The sequence below is a fragment of the Nycticebus coucang genome, chromosome 11 (assembly GCF_027406575.1).
Source record: "Nycticebus coucang isolate mNycCou1 chromosome 11, mNycCou1.pri, whole genome shotgun sequence".
In the NCBI taxonomy this organism is placed as follows: domain Eukaryota; kingdom Metazoa; phylum Chordata; class Mammalia; order Primates; family Lorisidae; genus Nycticebus; species Nycticebus coucang.
The window spans coordinates 63,945,269-63,966,082 of NC_069790.1; the positions used below are offsets into that span (position 1 = coordinate 63,945,269).

General features: G+C 38.4%; 1 protein-coding gene across 4 annotated transcripts in view; it reads left to right on the forward strand.

Moving 5' to 3' along the window:
- ABCB1 (ATP binding cassette subfamily B member 1) overlaps nt 1–20,814 on the forward strand; it is a 206,351-nt gene that overhangs the window by 152,654 nt on the left and 32,883 nt on the right. For all 4 annotated transcript variants that reach the window (XM_053609089.1, XM_053609086.1, XM_053609088.1 and 1 more), the window contains 10 exons: nt 751–864; nt 962–1,072; nt 1,259–1,384; nt 1,497–1,700; nt 2,012–2,182; nt 4,654–4,815; nt 5,956–6,132; nt 6,707–6,853; nt 9,217–9,324; nt 12,769–12,846. In XM_053609089.1, coding sequence (XP_053465064.1) covers nt 751–864; nt 962–1,072; nt 1,259–1,384; nt 1,497–1,700; nt 2,012–2,182; nt 4,654–4,815; nt 5,956–6,132; nt 6,707–6,853; nt 9,217–9,324; nt 12,769–12,846 — 1,398 coding nt within the window. The remainder of the gene's footprint in view (nt 1–750; nt 865–961; nt 1,073–1,258; nt 1,385–1,496; nt 1,701–2,011; nt 2,183–4,653; nt 4,816–5,955; nt 6,133–6,706; nt 6,854–9,216; nt 9,325–12,768; nt 12,847–20,814) is intronic.

Here is a 20,814-nt window from a genome sequence, read left to right on the forward strand (position 1 = left end):
AAACCAGTGTATGGTACCCCATGATCGCATTAATGTACACAGATATGATTTAATAATAAAAATAAAAAATAATAATTGTGATCTAGATAAACAGTTTAAATGACAACATCCCAATAGGTAGAACATTTAGACTTTTGGTGGTTGTTGCAAAGGAAGAAACTAAAGCCCAGATATTTCAATAAAATGGCCAAAGATATATAGCCAGTTAGTAATAATTCAGGGTTGGAGCTTTTGTCTTCAGACACTCTTTTTAGTACTTGTTTCCACCTTACTCTGCTGATGATCTAAATAAAACTTCTTAGCTATTGAGGAAATATAAAAATATTCTAATATTCTGGTGCTATAGAACTCATATCATTGTTTTACTGAGCAAGTAAAACCAATTCTGCATTCCAAATTGAAAGCATTTAAAACTTTAAACACCTTTTTAAATATTTTTTATTTATATTACTTTAATTGGAAAATCATATTACATTCATGGAGTATAATGTGATGTTTTGATAAATGTATACAATGTGGAGTGATTAAATCAGGCTAATTAACATATCCATCTCCTCACTCACTTGACTTTTTTGAGGTGGTGCACTTAAAATTTAATCTCAGTTAAAAATCTTAAAACTATTTTTAAATAGTCGTAAGTTGACTTGCTATTTTAAAATTTAATTAATTGTATTGTAAGAAGAAAAGAAGTATGAAAATAGTGTGCTATCACTGTTTAAGTAATTGATGATTTTCCTTCACATTCGTCAGGTCTTCTTTTCTGTATTGATTGGGGCTTTTAGTATTGGGCAGGCATCTCCAAGTGTTGAAGCTTTTGCAAACGCAAGAGGAGCGGCTTATGAAGTCTTCAAGATCATTGATAATGTAAGTCTGAGCTGGCCATTTATTCATCTATCTGAAAGAATGTAACTGAAAGTAGTTGTTATGATCTACTAATTTCCTAAAACGTGATTCTCTTTAGAAGCCGAACATCGACAGCTATTCGAAGAATGGGCACAAACCAGATAATATTGAAGGAAATTTGGAATTCAGAAATGTTCACTTCAGTTACCCATCCCGAAAAGATGTTCAGGTAGGGTGATAAATCAGATTGAACAGTCTTTGGAGGAAGAGTTTCTGGTACTTTCATTTTGAGATTGTAAAAAATTTAAAAGAATACACGTATGCATATTTCAGCTTTGTATTGAGTTGAATTGTCAGTTCATAGACTCTGTATCTGTGAATTGCCTGAAAGTTCATTTCTCATTTGTCCTGGCAGATCTTGAAGGGGCTCAGCCTATCGGTGCAGAGTGGACAGACGGTGGCTCTGGTGGGGAACAGTGGCTGTGGGAAGAGCACGACGGTCCAGCTGATGCAGAGGCTTTATGACCCTACAGAGGGCGTGGTGAGATGACCCATGCTGAGCTACATCCTGCAGCAAGTAGCAGTTACCACTGCATATCACGCTAATGCTATAGTTACAACTACACATTTTGAAAATCACACTTTTTTTTCAGGTCAGTATTGATGGACAGGACATTAGGGCCATAAATGTAAGGTATCTGCGGGAAATCACTGGTGTGGTGAGTCAGGAACCTGTGTTATTTGCCACCACAATAGCTGAAAATATTCGGTATGGTCGTGAAGATGTCACGATGGAGGAGATTGAAAAAGCTGTTAAGGAAGCCAACGCCTATGACTTTATCATGAAACTGCCTCATGTAAGTTGTTCTTGACCTTTGCTGTTTAGAGGTACAAAGACTAGAATGCTGGCCTAATAGGAATTTTGGGAACAGCTATAAATTGCAGGAATTTCCTAAGACAAGAAATCAAGATTACTTCAGCTCTGAAAATTCTAGCAGTGTCAAGTAATAGTAGACATACATATATATTTTTTTAATTAGGATTTATTATTTCCAAGATTTAAATAACTAGACTGTATTGCCTATGAGGCTTAGGTCGTTTATGGGATTGGTAAGTAATCAGATAACTTGTTCTTTTGCTAAATCCTACTATGTTTTTTGTGTTGTAGAAATTTGACACCCTGGTTGGAGAGAGAGGGGCCCAGCTGAGTGGAGGGCAGAAACAGAGGATTGCCATTGCCCGTGCCCTGGTCCGCAACCCCAAGATCCTCCTGCTGGATGAGGCCACGTCAGCCTTGGACACAGAAAGTGAGGCAGTGGTTCAGGCAGCTCTGGATAAGGTCAGTGTGCTCCTGTTCAAACAAGCCTAATTTATAAGGATAAGAACATTCCACTGTAAGTTTTTATTTATACACACACACACACACATATTTATACATACACATACTGTATACACCCACTATATTATATACATACATATATATGCATAACCAATTTTTAAACACTACAAATGATATTTTTATAGATAATACATTATTTTCTAAATTTTCTATAACGGATAAATTTTATTTTTTAGCCTAATTTTCTAGATATTGGTCTCAGAAAGGAACTTTTCTGATTATTTACAAGTGATTCCCTTAGCTATTAAAAGCCTTAGTCTTCTTTGAAGTCTTTTTTTGTTTGTTCAATTTCTATTTATTTCTCTGATCTTTTTAAAGTACTTTAAGATGAATACATTTTCACTCAAAGTCACTTGAAAATCTTTTAATGAACGGAAATATAGACCAAAATTAAAATTGGTCTTTGTCATGACCTTGAAAATTTAGCCTATAAGGATAACCCTATTATTTGGGCTTTGAGAGTTTTTAATATTTCCAAGAAGAAGAAAATACAATCTGAAGGTTCACGTTTAATTTCCAAGATTTTAAATGCCACTTAAGGACTGTATGGAAAATGAGAAGCCTCTTATCTCTAGGAGAAGGGGAGAGAGCCTATGATAACTAGGTATTGGAAATTCACCTGATCCTTGACAGTCCTTGAATGTCCTTGACTGTCAGTAGATTTTGACCTTCCTGCAGTTCTGGGGCCCATATGACTTCATTCACCAAATAGGATGTGAGTGTTTGCTCTCCCACAGGCACTCTGTGCCTGGTCTCCAGCATATAATGGTCACCAGGATAGCTCTGGTTACCCGGAATATGGAGACCTTTTAACCAAACGGGCTTGAGTTGAGATGTCACAGTAGAAGTCCAAGATGAATCCATATTTGTTCCAACTGTCCCATCTCTAGAAAAACAAACAGTGAATGTTCCTTTAAACATCCTGTCAATGTGCTTAATAGATTGTTGAGGGAATAAAAAGAAGCTTACTAAACATTGAACCAAAATAGAGGCAAATGGGATTGTGGCTACTTTTTTTCGCTTTATTTTTCTTATTTGTGATTTTACATCTGTGTTTTCTTACTGTTTTGCTTATCTGTTTCCTTATTCTACAGCAGAACTATATATTAAATTGTAAATAAAAACAATTTTAAAGCTTGTTTCTAGAAACACCTTTTCCTTCGTGTATAAATTTTGGGGAGAATTTCACATGTCCTACTTTTCTCAAAAACATCCAAAAAATTGATCCGTTATCTTCTCCACTTTCTAGTTCTTACCACCTAATTTTTCTCATATGTTCTTTTTTCCTTTTTCTCAGGGTTTTCCACTTTTATTTTTCTGATCCTATTTTTTTAGTTACTGGAGAGAAGTTTATTTAGTTACTGGAGAGAAATATATAGTAACAAAATCATAAGCATTGCAAGTTGCAAAGCTTAAAGAAATCTCAGACAAATTCTGGTTATCTGGCTCTGTTCCATACATATCAAAATAAAAAGATGAGGCATTTACATAGCCCTTCAATTTTTGTATAATTCTTCTATTTAGAAATAAGTATCATTTATTAAGTACTTACTATGTATAAATCACAGTGCTAAGTGCTTTATGTACATCATTTTATTAAGTCATCACAACCTTACTAAGGAGTGAGTACTATTATTAACCCCATTTTACACGTGAATAAATTGAGTCTCACATAGGTTAAAATCTATAAACTTATTTTGGGTTAATATGATGCAGAAGTCTGGACTTTGCTGCCTCATATTTACTGTTTGTCTGGTTCATCCAGGTGAGATAGGAGATAGGTGAGCTAGGACATTACAGATCTTCATGCTGATCACTATCTGGTATTCACCAGCAGAGCACTGGCTTGTGTGTTTATTTAGATTGGTTGATGTCTTGGCTGTAGGATTTTGTTACTTTGTATAAGCCCTAAATATTACTGCAATTTTAGGTTAAGTAAATTACATAGAGCTTTCCAGAATTAATCATAAGTGAATATTATGTTTGCTCTTATGTTTATAATACATGTGCTAAAACATTACTTTAAACCAGTGGTTCTCAACCTTCCTAATGTTGCAACCCTTTAATACGTTTCTCATGTTGTGGTGACCATAAAATTATTTTTGTTGCTACTTCATGAAGCAACAAAAATAATTCATGAAATAGCAACAAAAATAATTTTATGGTTTGGGGTCACCACAACATGAGAACATGAGAAACTGTATTAAAGGATTGCAGCATTAGGAAGGTTGAGAACCACTGTTTTAAACTATTATCAATTGTCCATACTTCTATTGGAGTCACAGACAATCTCGTACAGCTTTGATGGTTTTACAATGTCCAAAGTATTGGTGGTTAGTATTCATATGGTGAATGAATGACTCTGTGCACATAATTGTTAATGTAGTCAAAAACCAAATTTCTCTCTTTAGGCCAGAAAGGGCCGGACTACCATTGTGATAGCTCATCGTTTGTCTACAGTGCGTAATGCTGATGTCATTGCCGGTTTTGATGATGGAGTCATTGTGGAGAAAGGAAATCACGATGAGCTCATGAAACAGAAAGGCATTTATTTTAAACTTGTCACAATGCAGGTAGAGTTTAACTTTAGAATTTCTCTAACTTATCTCAGAGATAAGCGCATTTTTCTGTGTTTAATGCTAAAACTGAAAACTGATTTGATTATCTTGAGAAGTAGAAAAAAATACTTGAGTGATTCAGGATCAGATTCATGTTTTAGGTATTTTTTTCTCTTGGAATGAGAAGAAATAAAAAAAGGAAAATTAGATAAAAAATTTAAAAGGTTTAAAGGTGAAATCTTGTAGCCACTACCCATGTGTGGCTACTGAACATTTAAACAGTGATTAACATGAATTGAAACGCTATTAAGTAGAAAATGCACATCAGATTCCAAAGACCTAATACGAAAAAAGAATGCAAAGTATCTTAATCATTTTATAGTGGCTACATGTAGCAATGATAATACCACAGATATCAATAATATCTCAGATATATTAGGTGAAATAAAGGATATGATTAAAATTGATTACCTTTTTTCCACATTTTTAATGTGGCTACACGAAAATTTTATTTTATTCTTTTTTTTTTTTTTGAGACATAGTCTCAATATGTCACCCTTAGTAGAGTGTTGTGGTGTCACAGCTCACAGCAACCTCAAACTCTTGGGCTTAAGTGATTCTCTTGACTCAGCCTCCCAAGTAGCTGGGAGTACAGGTGCCCACCACAACACCCGGCTATTTTTTTGTTGCAGTTGTCATTGTTTAGCCAGCCCGGGCCAAACTCGAACCCACCAGCCTCGGTGTATGTGGCCAGCACTGTAACCACTGTGCTACAAGCGCTGAACCAACATGAAAATTTTAAATGACAAATATGGTTTGTGCTATATTTCTGTTGACAGCCCTAGTACAAAGCAAACTTGATTAAGTCAAACATCCACAAAAAGGAGATGATTAGATAAGATACATGAAATGGAAGGCTTATTATTCAGTATATTCAACGGGACTCCTCCTTATTTAGTGGTTTTCATTTTTAAATCTCTCTCTCTCTCTCTTTTACACACACACCCCCACACGCATACACCAGCCCTTTAGCTTTAGCCTTTTCTGTAATTACTGAAACAAATTACTGTTTTCCTTGATAGCTGATACTCAATGATTAATTTTCATTGGTTAACTAAGCCTAACCCGCTTGTTCATATTCCTTGTTTATTTTAGACAGCAGGAAATGAAATTGAATTAGAAAATACAGCTGATGAATCCAAAAGTGAAATTGATGGCTTGGAAATGTCCTCAAAAGATTCAGGATCCAGTCTAATGAGAAGAAGATCAACTCTCAGGAGCATCCGTGGATCACAAAGCCAAGACAGAAAGCTCAGTACAAAAGAGGCTCTGGTATGAAGGAGGATGTTATGTTTTATGTTTTAAAACCACCCAGTATAACTCTCATAGTTTGGTGGGCTTGGGCTGGGCTTGCTTGTAGGAGTGGAAACCAGAAAAGGTGATAGAGGATCCTCCTGTCCTATCCCCCAGAATGTTTCACAAACCAAAATACCAACATTTTAAGATCAGGTTAGAAATTAATTAATTTTAAAAATCAGGTTAGAATTTAAGAATGAGAATTTATAGGACAAGATTTTTAGAATTAGAATTTACAATGTAGAGAGACTATAATGGATCTTCAAATATCAAAACTTCTATTTTGTTTATCCTTACTTATTTATATTCTTATCGTTTTCTGAATGCCAAGGAAGAGTTAAAGGTTTGTGAAAACATTCATTTCTTTAAAAATAAAGGAGTATAATAACAGAATTAGTAAGCATTTTTTTGAAGCTAAATAACTATCACTTAAGAAGGAATAAGAAAAGGATATATTCATTTTTTAAATGTTGTGCAGATAGAACTGCACGTCATAAAATCAATGATCAGTTTTTAAAGCTAGGCTGTTGTACTGTTCTGTGTTTTCTAGGATGAAGATGTACCTCCCGTTTCCTTTTGGAGGATTCTAAAGCTGAATTTATCTGAATGGCCTTATTTTGTTGTGGGTGTATTTTGTGCCATTGTAAATGGAGGCTTGCAACCAGCATTTTCAGTAATATTTTCGAAGATTGTAGGGGTAAGTGTTTGTATTCATTTGTTTGGATTTACCTATGAGTCCTGAGTAAAGGATGAATGAACTGTTTGTGTTTGTACCAGTTTACACAAGCCACAAGAAAGCACGTATCTTCACGTGAAACAAAGCCACTTGGAGGTATAAGAATAGAAGTCTTAATTTGAGACAGGAAAGCTGATCTGTGAACCTTCCTTTGTCCTGCCAGTCAGGTTCTATCTGAGGGCCCTGGGGCCCAGCTCCCTGAAATAGCCAGTGAATCTACTGAGATGGCATCCTTGTGCCTGCCAACACTGAGCTCTAAGAAAAATTGACCTGACATTTCACCAGTGCATGAAGAGAATTCCTCAGGTGTTTGTCAGACCAGTCTGAGAATGAGCTTTCCTCTAACATACACACTTACTAAGACATAAGTAGGTCTAGCATGCTACATGAAGACATAAGACATAATCTTCATATCACTTGCTAAAATTGAAATGAAAAGGAAGAGCTTCCTAAAGATTGAGGCTGACACATGATCTTAATGCTGGCATTTTCAACAATAAAATTACAGTCTGAGCAAGAATGCTCTTTGTTTAGTGACAGATATCCAGCCCTTAAGCTGTGGACGATCTGGCCTTAACTGCTGAAAACATTGTGAAGAAAGAGATTGATTTTCACAGGAAGCATAAGCTAAACACTAACTTTTGATTTTATAAAATATATATGTAACTATTCAGGTCTACTCATGCCTGGCTAGCCTATTTCAGGTTGATACTCATTTTTAATGTATTCATTCAAGAAATATGTACTCTGTGCCACATATTTTTCTAGTCATTGAAAAAATACTGGTAAGGAGACAAAATATGTGATTCTATGGGGGACAAGGTTTGAGGACAAGGTTCAACAAACTTTTTCTATAAACAGTAAGATAGTAAATATTTTGGGCTTTTCAGGCCATATGGCTTCTGTTGTAAATACTCAACCCTGGCCTTGTAGTAATAAAGCAGCCATGTACAATATGGAAGAAAATGAACACAGCCATGTTCCATTAAAGCTGTATATAAACATTTGGCTGGTGACCCATAGTTTACTGATCCCTGTTCTAACATATATCTTACAAGCAGGGAGGTATACTGCAATGTCATCAAGGGGAAAAAAATGGAAATGGTTAAGTTAGGAATGGGCTTAGCTGTAACAAAACTTCAACTTACTGATTTTATGTTTTTCTTATGCTTTATATAACAGTAAGTCTGGAGGTTATGGATCCCAATATCCTGGATATTGGCAAGGCAGCCAGCCATCTGCCTCATTGAAGATAGTGGGCTGGGGTCAGATTGCTTAGGTTTATATCATTGGGTCTTCCCTCACAGGCTATATTACCTTGAAATAATTAATTAACCTCTCTGTACTTCAGTTTTGCTCTGTGTAAAATGGGGATGATAATAAAATATGCTTTAGGAGATGATTGTAAAGATAAAAGGAATAGTATACCTGAATTTGTTTTATGCTTGGCACAAAATAAGAGTTTAGTGATTGTTATTATTTTTGGTTGGAATGACTAGTCTAAAAATTTATTTTCTCTGTTCTGGGAACCTTTTTTGATGTTGTTTTACCAAGGACAAAGTTGGCTGGGCTCTCTTACAAGTCTGACTTTGGCCTCCTGTGAGGGAGATAATGTATTTTCTTTCCCTGTGGAATAGTTCTTCTCTGTGTTCCTTGGGCCCAAAACATCTGATTAGCTCTCTAACCATCTTTGAAAAGGTCCATGTGTGGTGCCCCGATGAAGTGCCCCAATGACTCTCTAACTGACCATCAAAGAAACCACTTTCCTTTTGAAAGGCCTAGGCTGAGTGAATGGCCATCTCTCTGATTCACCAAAACCACATCATCAGATTTTCCTTCAGACACTTCGGGACACTTGGAAATGTCTAAATAGTAAAGCAATGAATTGCTATACCAAGTAGTTCACCATGCATTCCAATTTCTATTTTAAAGTTGCACTCATAGTCCAAGAGGGAATCTGAACAGAAAAAATACTGGATCAATTTATGAATGACAGACCCATTCCACTGGATTGATTTATGAATGGCAGATCCATTCTTGGCCTCTAAGGAATGCAGAATCCAGGGTGGCACCTGTGGCTCAAAGGGGTAGGACGCCAGCCTCGTATGCCGGAGGTGGCAGGTTCAAACCCAACCCCGGCCAAAAACAGCATAAAAAAAAAAAAAGAATGCAGAATCCAGTTACCTATAAGGTTGGCATTACCAGCCAATCCTGATTTCCGGTAAACTAAGGGTAACTGGAGCCCTGAATACTGTGATAGATAGGAAATGGGACAGGCCTTCTTCATCGACTGAACTAAAAACACTTTAAATATTTTCTCACAGGTTTTTACAAGAGATGATGATGCTGCAACAAAACGAGAGAATAGTAACTTGTTTTCACTACTGTTTCTAGTCCTTGGAATCATTTCTTTTATTACATTTTTCCTTCAGGTAAATGTCTACATTTTTACTTTATTCACTTTGGGAAGTGCTCATTATTCAACTGGGGGAATTTATAAGCATTTATATAATTTGCCTGTTAGTAGAATTTCTCCTTTATTAACCTATCTACTAATAGCTAAGGGTTTTTTGCTAATAGTAAAACAATGAATTGCTATACCAAGTAGTTCACCATGCTACTAACTAGTAGCTAAGATTTAAACACAGATGTTTTGCCTCCTCTGATTCCCTCGCTTATCTTTTCCTCTCCAGCCTCACATTCCCTTAAAGGCAGTATAAATGAAATCAGAGGGAGCAGAATGTTTGTTCTACTATGATGATTGGAGAGAAAGTGTAAACTCAAAAGTGGGATTTGGGAGAGCTCTAGATGAAAGTTTGGATATAAGTACTGCCAGTAAATTAAACTACTCAAAGAAATTTCTTCTTCTGTTCTAAAAGCAATAACAAACAAAACCCCATGAGCAGGTCACACTGATTTTAGTAAGGATTGAAAGAATTTATCATTCAACTGTTGCTACACAGGAAAGAACCATTTTAGTTATGGAAGGATGTCAAACAGAAAACAGAAACTGTAGGAAAGATTTGCCGAGAGTCAGAATTAACAGCCTGAAAATCATTTGTCTGAAATGAAATTGCAAGGAATTAAGTGCTCTGAAAGTTTGATATGGTAAGGCAGTGAGTGTGGGTTTTGGTGTAAGACCTAGGTTCAAGAACCAGTTACCAGTTCCTAATTCCTTAGGCAGTAAGTAATTTAAACCAAGGCTCAGTTTCCTTAGCTGTAAAATAAGGATAATGGTACCTGCTTCTTGATTAAAATAAATCATGGGGCCAAGTGCCCAGGCCTGTATGTGGCAGCAGTAAAAGGTAAATGCTTCATCATTTAGTAAATGAATGAATGGTTGGCCATGTGTAATTTTTTTTAGATGAAACTCTGAATAGGTCTTTTTAGGTGACGTGCAAGCATGTATTAAAATTGTTTTAGTAGGCAGAACATTGTTCCAGGAATTATAAGAAGTGCAAAAGAAAAAAGGCCTCTTTCTTTGCTAAGTAATTGAAGTCTCTTACAGAGGAATTCAACCTTCCTAGAATAAATGTGACACTTTAACTACATACATGATTACCATATCAACTGTTAACACCAATTTACCCACTGTGAAGTTGGTTAAGGAATTGGGAGGGAAGTAGGCTTCGAGCTGGTACCTTAAACAGTGGCAGTTTGGATTGGTGAAGTGAAGGAAGTTTAAGCAATATCTTTATAGGATGATGGTGCTTGGCGAGACCAGAGCCTGGCTTCAGGAGTGCAGAGATGGCAGAGTGCCTAAAGATGGTAGGACAGCTAACCCCTCATTTTAGAAACATGGAGAGGGTACTGCGTGGGGGATTAAAAGCTCTGGATCTAGGTTCCCACTCTGGTTAAGATTCTCATAGACTCAGATTCAGATTCCAACTCTGCCACCTTATAGTTGTGGCTTCTGGCAACTTATCAGCCTCTCCAAACCTCAGTTTCTGATGTAAAATGGTGATATAGGGTTGTCATAAGAACTTAATGAGACGAGGTACATAAAGGACAGTGTCAGAGCATGTGCTAAACAAAGGCTAGCTCTCAGCAGAAATAACAATAGCAATAATATTCCCGAAGCAGGCAAGTTATTCACTGTCTATTCAGTTACATAGGAAAATGTGGTCATTTCTAAGTAAACATAAGCACTTTGGTAATTTTGAGCTTAAATTCAATTAATGTAGGATTCTCCCCTCCACCCCCCGTCTCCTGCAGTGGTGTCTGGGTGGCATTGTAGTGCTACGGCGGCGGGGGCATGGTCTATAGTTAACGTGTGTGCCTCCCCTTTCATGCTGGCAATCTGAGAGATCCGTGGCCCCATGTGGCCTTTGGTTATAGGGTCCACCCTGGCTGTCTCCCTTTATCAGGACCACCAGAAGGGTTGGCTCTTTCTTTACTTAGGTTTTTGGCATGTGTTTCTTCCCTCTCTCAATAATGTCCAACTTGCTACTTGGGCGCACAGTGAAAATGTGGTTGCCCTCCCCTGTTTCTCTGATTCTACAGGAGATTTGAGACTGTTGTCAGGGCCTTTTCTCTTCTGATGCACCAAACAGCCATTTGCACTCTGCTTTCCCTCTGCCATTGTGTGGCAGCCTTATCTATAAACTGCCACTTCCCAGTTTCAGAAAGAAAGGGGAACATCTTTATACTTCTATATCCCCAGACTGTTGAAATGAGGATTTTGTTGTTCCTCCCAAGATGTGGCCTAGTCTGGCAGCACACTCATATCTTAACTTTCTTCTGTCCCAGTAACTGATGCAGAAGATTATGTTGTTGAAGGATAGGGAGGTATAGTCCAGAAAGTTCTTCTTAGTAAGCCTTCTCCCAAAACTAAAGTAGAACCTCCATAGTTGACCACCTCCTTACATTGACCACCTTCTTAAGTCGACCTAATTGTCATAGACCAGACTTGCACCACGTGTACGCATCAGTCCAGCAAGCCTAGTTCCTTATGTTGACCACCTCTGTATGTTGACCAGTTTGTTACAGTCGCTTGGGTAGTCAACTTACAGAGGTTCTAGTGTATTTTGCGCCTTAGAGTTTGGCTTTTTTCAGCTTAAATACTAAGAATTTGATAATTTTGTTTTTCACATCCTCTATGACTGGGGTGACTGTAAATTCCTATTTCCCCAGGTTACATGTTAGGTCTTGGTGTAGCTATTAATAGCATTCCTTTTACTCTCAAAAGTGTCCCAGTTTCTTTTCTTTTCTTTTTTTTTGAGACAGAGTTTCACTTTGTCACCCTTGGTAGAGTACCACGACGTCACAGCCCACAGCAACCTCAAATTCCTGGGCTTAAGCCTCCCAAATAGCTGGAACTACAGGTGCCCTCCACAATGCCCAGCTATTTTTAGAGACTCTGTCTCAGGCTGGTCTTGAACCTGCGAGCTCTAGCAATCCACCTGCCTTGGCTTCCCAAGTACTGGGATTACAGGCGTGAGCCACTGTGCTCAGCCACCAGCATCCCAGTTAGATTACACATACTATAGCCCCCCTATTTAGAGTGCCTCCTGTCTTGGGATAAACTCCAGTTTTCTGAGTGATAGAGCCCCATTCACTGGGGAAAATAAGTAAGGGTGGGAGTAGGGAACAAAGAAAGACATTTCCGAGCAGGTCCTGGTAAGCCTCCTAGTAAGTCTCCTCCTAGGTCCTATAAACTAGCGAGGAGTGGCAGTGTCACTTTGAAAACTGGGCTCTTGATGGTGCAGCCTTATAGCAGAGCGCATAGTCACAGAAACAGCAAACCCTTGACATCAGGCTTTCTGACTTTGTCTAGTAGCCTACATTAGCAATGACTTCAAGTCCCCCCAAGTTTTTGTCATTGGTGGCTGAGTCTCTAACAGGTCTTCTGTGTGGCATGTTCCCATTCTCCACAGGGCTACACATTTGGCAAAGCTGGAGAGATCCTCACCAAGCGGCTCCGATATATGGTTTTCAGATCCATGTTGAGACAGGTATGTCCCCCTGGGGTGTGCGGAACTCCCCACTGTGCCCTGTGGACTCTGACAGTGGGAGCTCTGACATGCTGCTCGTACTGAGCTCCGCTGTTGGCCATTCCTCAGTCTCATCGAAGAGAGGCTCACACTGAGGCCCTGCTGTCCGTCTGCACCAGGAACAGACTTACTTTGAGACAAGGCCTCTCCCAACCTTTCATTTCATTTACTTCCAGCCTTTCATGTCAGCAATTGTAGGCAATGTAGGCAGGAAGAATCTTTAATACCTCTCATTCCTTTTCTCCTTTCTCCTGGGAACCCAGGACACTCATGTTTCTTCCCAGCAAGAGCTGTCCTTTGTATCCTTTCATTCCACAAATCGGAATTCATTCCCATAGTCCATTCTTCATTGTCTAGTTTTTTTGCATGGAGACTGATTCAAGCATCAGTGTTACTCGCTGATGACTTATGGAATGCCTCTCGCAATTCACACCTTCAGAACCCTAACAACAGACAGATGTGAATGTTTTCCTTAGGGAATAGGGGTGGGGACTGTGGGAATGTAACCCAGAGCAGCCCAATTCAAGGATAAAGTTTCTTTAATAATCAAAAATATGTTATACGTGACCTAGTAACTTTCCATTTTAAAAGCACAAATCAATCACTATTGGATAAAATGATGCTCTAGACATGTCAGGGATACTTGAACCTTAGCTAAGAAGCATCAGTTTGTTGCATCAGGATTTCTAGAGGACATTCACATTTTCCCGGCTGTCTTTGTTTCCTCATCCTTTCCCATTCACGTCACTATCACTTAAAAAGAAGACATTTTATGGGAATTGCTAGCTAGTGACTGACAGAAGCAGAACTGAATCTACAGAGAGGACTCTTTGATGGGGACCCTGACCTTGAACTTTCAGGTCAAACCATATTTACAATTCAGAGTCCACTTAGGCTGAAGGCTGACCTTGATTCAGGGCCAAATGCCCCATTACCCCTCAAGTCTCCACGCCAACGTCTAGGTCCATTATTCTTTGGGAGCTGAGCTAACAGTTTGTGTGATGGTCTGTCCATAAATTGCTAAGTGAGGGCAAACATATTAAGTGCCTTCTGCTTAAAGGCATATGACTAAGTAGTGTAGGTCATTCATAACTGAATGGTCCCTGTTTTCAAGGAAATTACAATGAAGTGGAGAGATGTTTTAAACACTTAAGAATGTTGAAAAGTAAATTGATAGATAGTTTAATCACTTATAGCCCTTTCAAAAATATATTTTGGGGAAAAATGATAGATACTCCTTTAATCCAAATCACTAGTTGCAGTAACTTCTTAGGGACCATATTTTTTGTAATAGTCATAAATTCCTACCTCGAATTTACAATCTTGTTAGTATTTTTGTATTTAAAAATATAAGTGGTTTTACAAACAAAATCCTATTTTACATTGAATGTTGCGTTTTAATCAAGATTACATTTGTTGATATGTTTTTAACTGAATTCATTTACATAACTACTTGTTCAGTTTCTCCATTCAGTGTCTAATACACGTTTCACACTTTAACATTTCTTTTTTTTTTTTTTTTTATTGTTGGGGATTCATTGAGGGTACAATAAGCCAGGTTACACTGATTGCAATTGTTAGGTAAAGTCCCTCTTGCAATCATGTCTTGCCCCCATAAAGTGTGACACACACCAAGGCCCCACCCCCCTCCCTCCTTCCCTCTTTCTGTTCCCCCCCCATAACCATAATCGTCATTAATTCTCCTCATATCAAAATTGAGTACATAGGATTCATGCTTCTCCATTCTTGTGATGCTTTACTAAGAATAATGTCTTCCACTTCCATCCAGGTTAATACGAAGGATGTAAAGTCTCCTTTTTTTTTAATGGCTGAATAGTATTCCATGGTATACATATACCACAGCTTGTTAATCCATTCCTGGGTTGCTGGGCATTTAGGCTGTTTCCACATTTTGGCGATTGTAAATTGAGCTGAAATAAACAGTCTAGTACAAGTGTCCTTATGATAAAAGGATTTCTTTCCTTCTGGGTAGATGCCCAGTAATGGGATTGCAGGATCAAATGGCAGGTCTAGCTTGAGTGCTTTGAGGTTTCTCCATACTTCCTTCCAGAAAGGTTGTACTAGTTTGCAGTCCCACCAGCAGTGTAAAAGTGTTCCTTTCTCTCCACATCCACGCCAGCATCTGCAGTTTTGAGATTTTGTGATGTGGGCCATTCTCACGGGGGTTAGATGATATCTCAGGGTTGTTTTGATTTGCATTTCTCTAATATATAGAGATGATGAACATTTTTTCATGTGTTTGTTAGCCATTCGTCTGTCATCTTTAGAGAAAGTTCTATTCATGTCTCTTGCCCATTGATATATGGGATTGTTGGCTTTTTTCATGTGGATTAATTTGAGTTCTCTATAGATCCTAGTTATCAAGCTTTTGTGTGATTGAAAATATGCAAATATCCTTTCCCATTGTGTAGGTTGTCTCTTTGCTTTGGTTATTGTGTCCTTAGCTGTACAGAAGCTTTTCAGTTTAATGAAGTCCCATTTGTTTATTTTTGTTGTTGTTGCAATTGCCATGGCAGTCTTCTTCATGAAGTCTTTCCCCAGCCCAATATCTTCCAGTGTTTTTCCTATGCTTTCTTGGAGGATTTTTATTGTTTCATGCCTTAAACTTAAGTCCTTTATCCATCTTGAATCAATTTTTGAGAGTGGGGAAAGGTGTGGGTCCAGTTTCAGTCTTTTACATGTAGACCTCCAGTTCTCCCACCACCATTTATTGAATAGGGAGTCTTTCCCCCAAGGTATGTTCTTGTTTGGTTTATCAAAGATTAGGTGGTTGTAAAATGTTAGTTTCATTTCTTGGTTTTCAATTCGATTCCAAGTGTCTATGTCTCTGTTTTTGTGCCAGTACCATGCTGTCTTGAGCACTATGGCTTTGTAGTACAGACTAAAATCTGGTATGCTGATGCCCCCAGCTTTATTTTTGTTACAGAGAACTGCCTTAGCTATACGGGGTTTTTTCCAGTTCCATACAAAACGCAGAATCATTTTTTCCAAATCTTGAAAGTACGATGTTGGTATTTTGATAGGAATGGCATTGAATAGGTAGATTGCTTTGGGAAGTATAGACATGTTAACAATGTTGATTCTTCCCATCCATGAGCATGGTATGTGCTTCCATTTGTTAATATCCTCTGCTATTTCCTTTCCGAGGATTTCATAGTTTTCTTTATAGAGGTCCTTCACCTCCTTCATTAGGTATACTCCTAAGTATTTCATTTTCTTTGAAACTATGGTGAAGGGAGTTGTGTCCTTAATTAGCATCTCATCTTGACTGTTATTGGTGTACACAAAGGCTACTGACTTGTGGACATTGATTTTATATCCTGAAACATTACTGTATTTTTTGATGACTTCTAGGAGTCTTGTGGTTGAGTCTTTGGGGTTCTCTAAGTATAAGATCATGTCGTCAGCAAAGAGGGAGAGTTTGACCTCCTCTGCTCCCATTTGGATTCCCTTTATTTCCTTGTCTTGCCTAATTGTATTGGCTAGAACTTCCAGCACTACGTTGAATAGTAAAGGTGACAGAGGACAACCTTGTCTGGTTCCAGTTCTAAGAGGAAAAGCTTTCAGTTTTACTCCATTCAGTAAAATATTGGCTGTGGGTTTGTCATAGATAGCTTCAATCAGTTTTAGAAATGTGCCACCTATGCCTATACTCTTCAGTGTTCTAATTAGAAAAGGATGCTGGATTTTATCAAATGCTTTTTCTGCATCTATTGAGAGGATCTCATGTGATTTTTATTTTTGCCTCTGTTAATATGGTGGATAACGTTTATGGACTTGCGTATGTTAAACCAGCCTTGCATCCCTGGGATGAAGCCTACTTGATCATGATGAATGACTTTTTTGATGATAAGCTGTAATCTATTGGCTAGGATTTTGTTGAGAATTTTTGCGTCTATATTCATGAGTGAGATTGGTCTGAAATTCTCCTTTTTGTTTGCGTCTTTTCCTGGTTTTGGTATCAGGTTGATGTTTGCTTCATAGAATGTGTTGGGGAAGATTCCTTCTTCCTCAATTTTTTGGAATAATTTCTGCAGCACAGGAATAAGCTCTTCCTTGAAGGTTTGATAGAATTCTGGAGTGAAGCCATCTGGACCAGGGCATTTTTTGGTTGGAAGACTTTTTATTGTTTCTTTGATCTCAGTGCTTCAAATTGGTCTGTCCAGGAGCTCTATTTGTTCCTGGCTGAGTCTAGGGAGAGGGTGTGATTCCAAATATTGATCCATTTCTTTCACATTGTCAAATTTCTGGGCATAGAGTTTCTGGTAGTATTCAGAGATGATCTCTTGTATCTCTGTGGGATCAGTTGTTATTTCCCCTTTATCATTTCTGATTGAGGTTACTAGAGATTTTACTTTTCTATTCCTCGTTAGTCTGGCCAATGGTTTATCTATTTTATTTATTTTTTCAAAAGACCAACTCCTTGTTTCATTAATTTTCTGAATGATTCTTTTGTTTTCAATTTCATTGATCTCTGATTTGATTTTGGATATTTCTTTTCTTCTACTGACTTTAGGCTTAGATTGTTTTTCTTTTTCCAATTCCATAAGATCTCTTGTGAGATTGTTGTTGTGCTCTCTTTCTGTTTTTCGAAGGTAGGCATCTAAAGCGATGAATTTTCCTCTCAAAACTGCTTTTGCAGTATCCTACAGGTTTTGGTAGCTTGTGTCTTCATTGTTGTTATGCTCAAGGAAGTTAATGATTTCCTGTTTTATTTCTTCCTTCACCCATCTGTTATTCAACAGAAGATTGTTTAATTTCCATGCCTTTGGGTGGGGTTGAGCATTTTTGTTAGAGTTGAGTTCCACCTTTAGTGCCTTATGGTCTGAGAAGATACAAGGTAAAATTTCAATTCTTTTGATTCTGTTGATATTTGTTTTGTGTCCCAGGATATGATCAATTTTGGAGAATGTTCCATGGGGTGATGAGAAGAATGTATATTCTTTATCTTTGGGATGGAGTGTTCTATATGCATCTATCAAGCACAGTTTCTAGGGTCTCATTTAAATCTCTTATATCCTTGTTTAATTTCTGTTTAGAGGATCTGTCCAGCTCTGTAAGAGGAGTGTTAAGGTCCGCTGTTATTATGGTATTATCAGATATCATATTGCTCAGACTGAGTAAGGTCTGTTTCAAGAATCTGGGAGCATTTAAATTGGGTGCATAGATATTTAGAATTGAAATGTCTTCTTGTTGTATTTTTCCCTTGACCAATATAAAGTGACCATCTTTGTCTTTTTTGACTTTAGTTGCTTTAAATCCACATGTATCTGAAAATAAGATTGCAACTCCTCTTTTCTTCTGAATTCCATTTGCCTGAAAAATTGTCTTCCAACCCTTGACTCGGAGCTTTAATTTGTCTTTTGAAGCCAGGTGTGTTTCTTGCAGACAGCAAATGGATGGCTTGTGTTTTTTAATCCAGTCAACCAATCTATGTCTCTTCAGTGGGGAATTCAACCCATTAACATTTATTGAGATAATTGGTAAGTGTGGTAGTATTCTATTCGTCTTATTTGGTGAGAGTCCATTGCTTAGTTTTATCTTTTGCAACAGTGTGGAGGTTAGGTTCTATCCTTTAATTTCTGAGTTCTTACTTTGCTGCTGATCTATTGTGGTGGTCAGTGTGCAGAACAGGTTGAAGTATTTCTTGTAGAGCTGGTCTTGTTGTGGCGAATTTCCTCAATGTTTGTATATCCGTAAATGATTTGATTTCTCTGTCAATTTTGAAGCTTAGCTTAGCAGGGTACAGAATTCTGGGCTGGAAATTGTTCTGTTTAAGTAGATTAAAGGTAGATGACCATTGTCTTCTTGCTTGGAAAGTTTCATTAGAGAAGTCTGCGGTCACTCTGATGGATTTGCCCCTGTAGGTCAACTGGCGCTTATTCCTGGCAGTCTTGCAGAATCTTTTCTTTTGTCTTGACTTTGGACAGGTTCATCACAATGTGTCTTGGAGAAGCTCGGTTAGAGTTGAGGCGACCTGGGGTCCGATATCCCTCTGAAAGCAGTGTGTCAGAATCTTTGGTGATATTTGGGAAATTTTCTTCTATAATATTCTCTAGTATGGCTTCCATTCCTCTGGGGCATTCTTCTTCCCCTTCTGGAATTCCTATAACTCGTATGTTGGAACGCTTCATAAAGTCCCATAATTCTGACAGTGAACGTTCTGCTTTCTCTCTCTTCTTTTCTGCCTCTTTTACGATCTGAGTTATCTCAAAAACTTTGTCTTCTACCTCTGAAATTCTTTCTTCTGCATGGTCTAACCTGTTGCTGATACTTTCCATTGCGTCTTTAAGTTCCCTGATTGACTGTTTCATTTCCTTCAGCTCTGCTATATCCTTTTTATATTCTTCATATCGTTCATCTCTTATTTGATTCTGTTTCTGAATTTCCTTTTGGTTAATTTCCACTTTGTTAGCAGTTTCCTTCATTGTTTCCATCATTTCTTTCATTGTTTTCAACATGTGTATTCTAAATTCCCTTTCTGTCATTCCTAACATTTCTGTATAGGTGGAATCCTCTGCAGTAGCTACCTCATGGTCCCTTGGCGGGGTTGTTCTGGACTGGTTCTTCATGTTGCCTGGAGTTTTCTGCTGATTCTTCCTCATGAGTGATTTCTTTTATCTGTTTCCTTGCCCTAATTTTCCTTTCACTTCCTCTTGCTCTTTAAGTTCTCGCGTCTGTGGAAGTTGCGGGCGGGTTTAGACGGGTTGAACACACGCGACCACTTGCCGGTTTTCCACTGTTTTAGTCCTCCTCTTGGGATCCAGAAGTCTCTCGCTGACTCCCTGTATCCTCTCAGGGGTGATGATAGGCAGATCCCACCAGCCAGAGATGCCTGGAGTCCTATCTCCCCAGACTCACGGTGCCCAGATGCAAGGAAGCTGTTACTCGGCTGCCATCTTGCTCCGCCTCCCCACACTTTAACATTTCTAAAATTTAACTTCAGACTCTCTTCTCCCCACCTGGCTCAGTCCTTCCTTACCTGCTCTTCCCTCATATCAGTTAAGTGGCAGCTCCATTGTATCAGTCGTTCAGTAAAAATCAGTCATCCTTGACTCCTCTCTCTCTGGTTAATATCGTAAAATCCTCCTAAACGGTCTTGCTGCCACCTCTCTCATTATCCCAAGCCAATGGGTTCACCTTCCAGCAGCCAGAGTCATGCTTCTAAAATGCAAGTCAAATTACATCCCTCTACTCAAAACCTGCTAAAAGTTGTCTGTAGCTTTTAGGATGAAGTTGGGAGGTGGGGGGGTGGGTGGGAGATCTTTGTCTCTAAGGCCGTGTGTGATGCAGCCACTACTACTTCTCAGACCTCGCCTCCTACAACTTCACCCTTTTCCAATACACAAGCTACTCCACACACAATGATTCACTGCACAAAGTGGGAAGGGGAGCATCAGGGGCACCACCTAAAGACAGAAATCCATCCAGAGGAAGAGGCAGTCTTTAAAAATTTACACAATAGTTATTTTTAGGCTACTGGCAGCCTTTAAGGCTTTCTTGCTAGTGTATGAGCAGATCAGGTGGCCATTGCCTCAGGGCAGGACCCTGTATGTATTGTTTCTTCTTTCCCTCAGATATCCTCATCCTGTCCTTCATTCAGATCTCTATTCAAATGTCACCTTGGAGAGGTCTTCTCTTTCCCCTCCCCAGTCTCTAAAATAGCACCTTCCCTCCCTTGGTTGTCCTTCTTGCCTCACTGTTTTTCTTTGTGGCATGTATTGACATGGTATATGGGTATTCACTTGTGCCTTCCACCTCTAGAACCTGGGCTCCAGGAAAGCGAAACTTTGTCTTGTTTGTTTACTTTCATATGGATCCAACTCTTAAAAGCGTACTTGGGACAAAGCAGGCACTCAAAAAATTTTTGAAAAATGAAATGCTTTATTTGCATGTAGGTATTTTAAG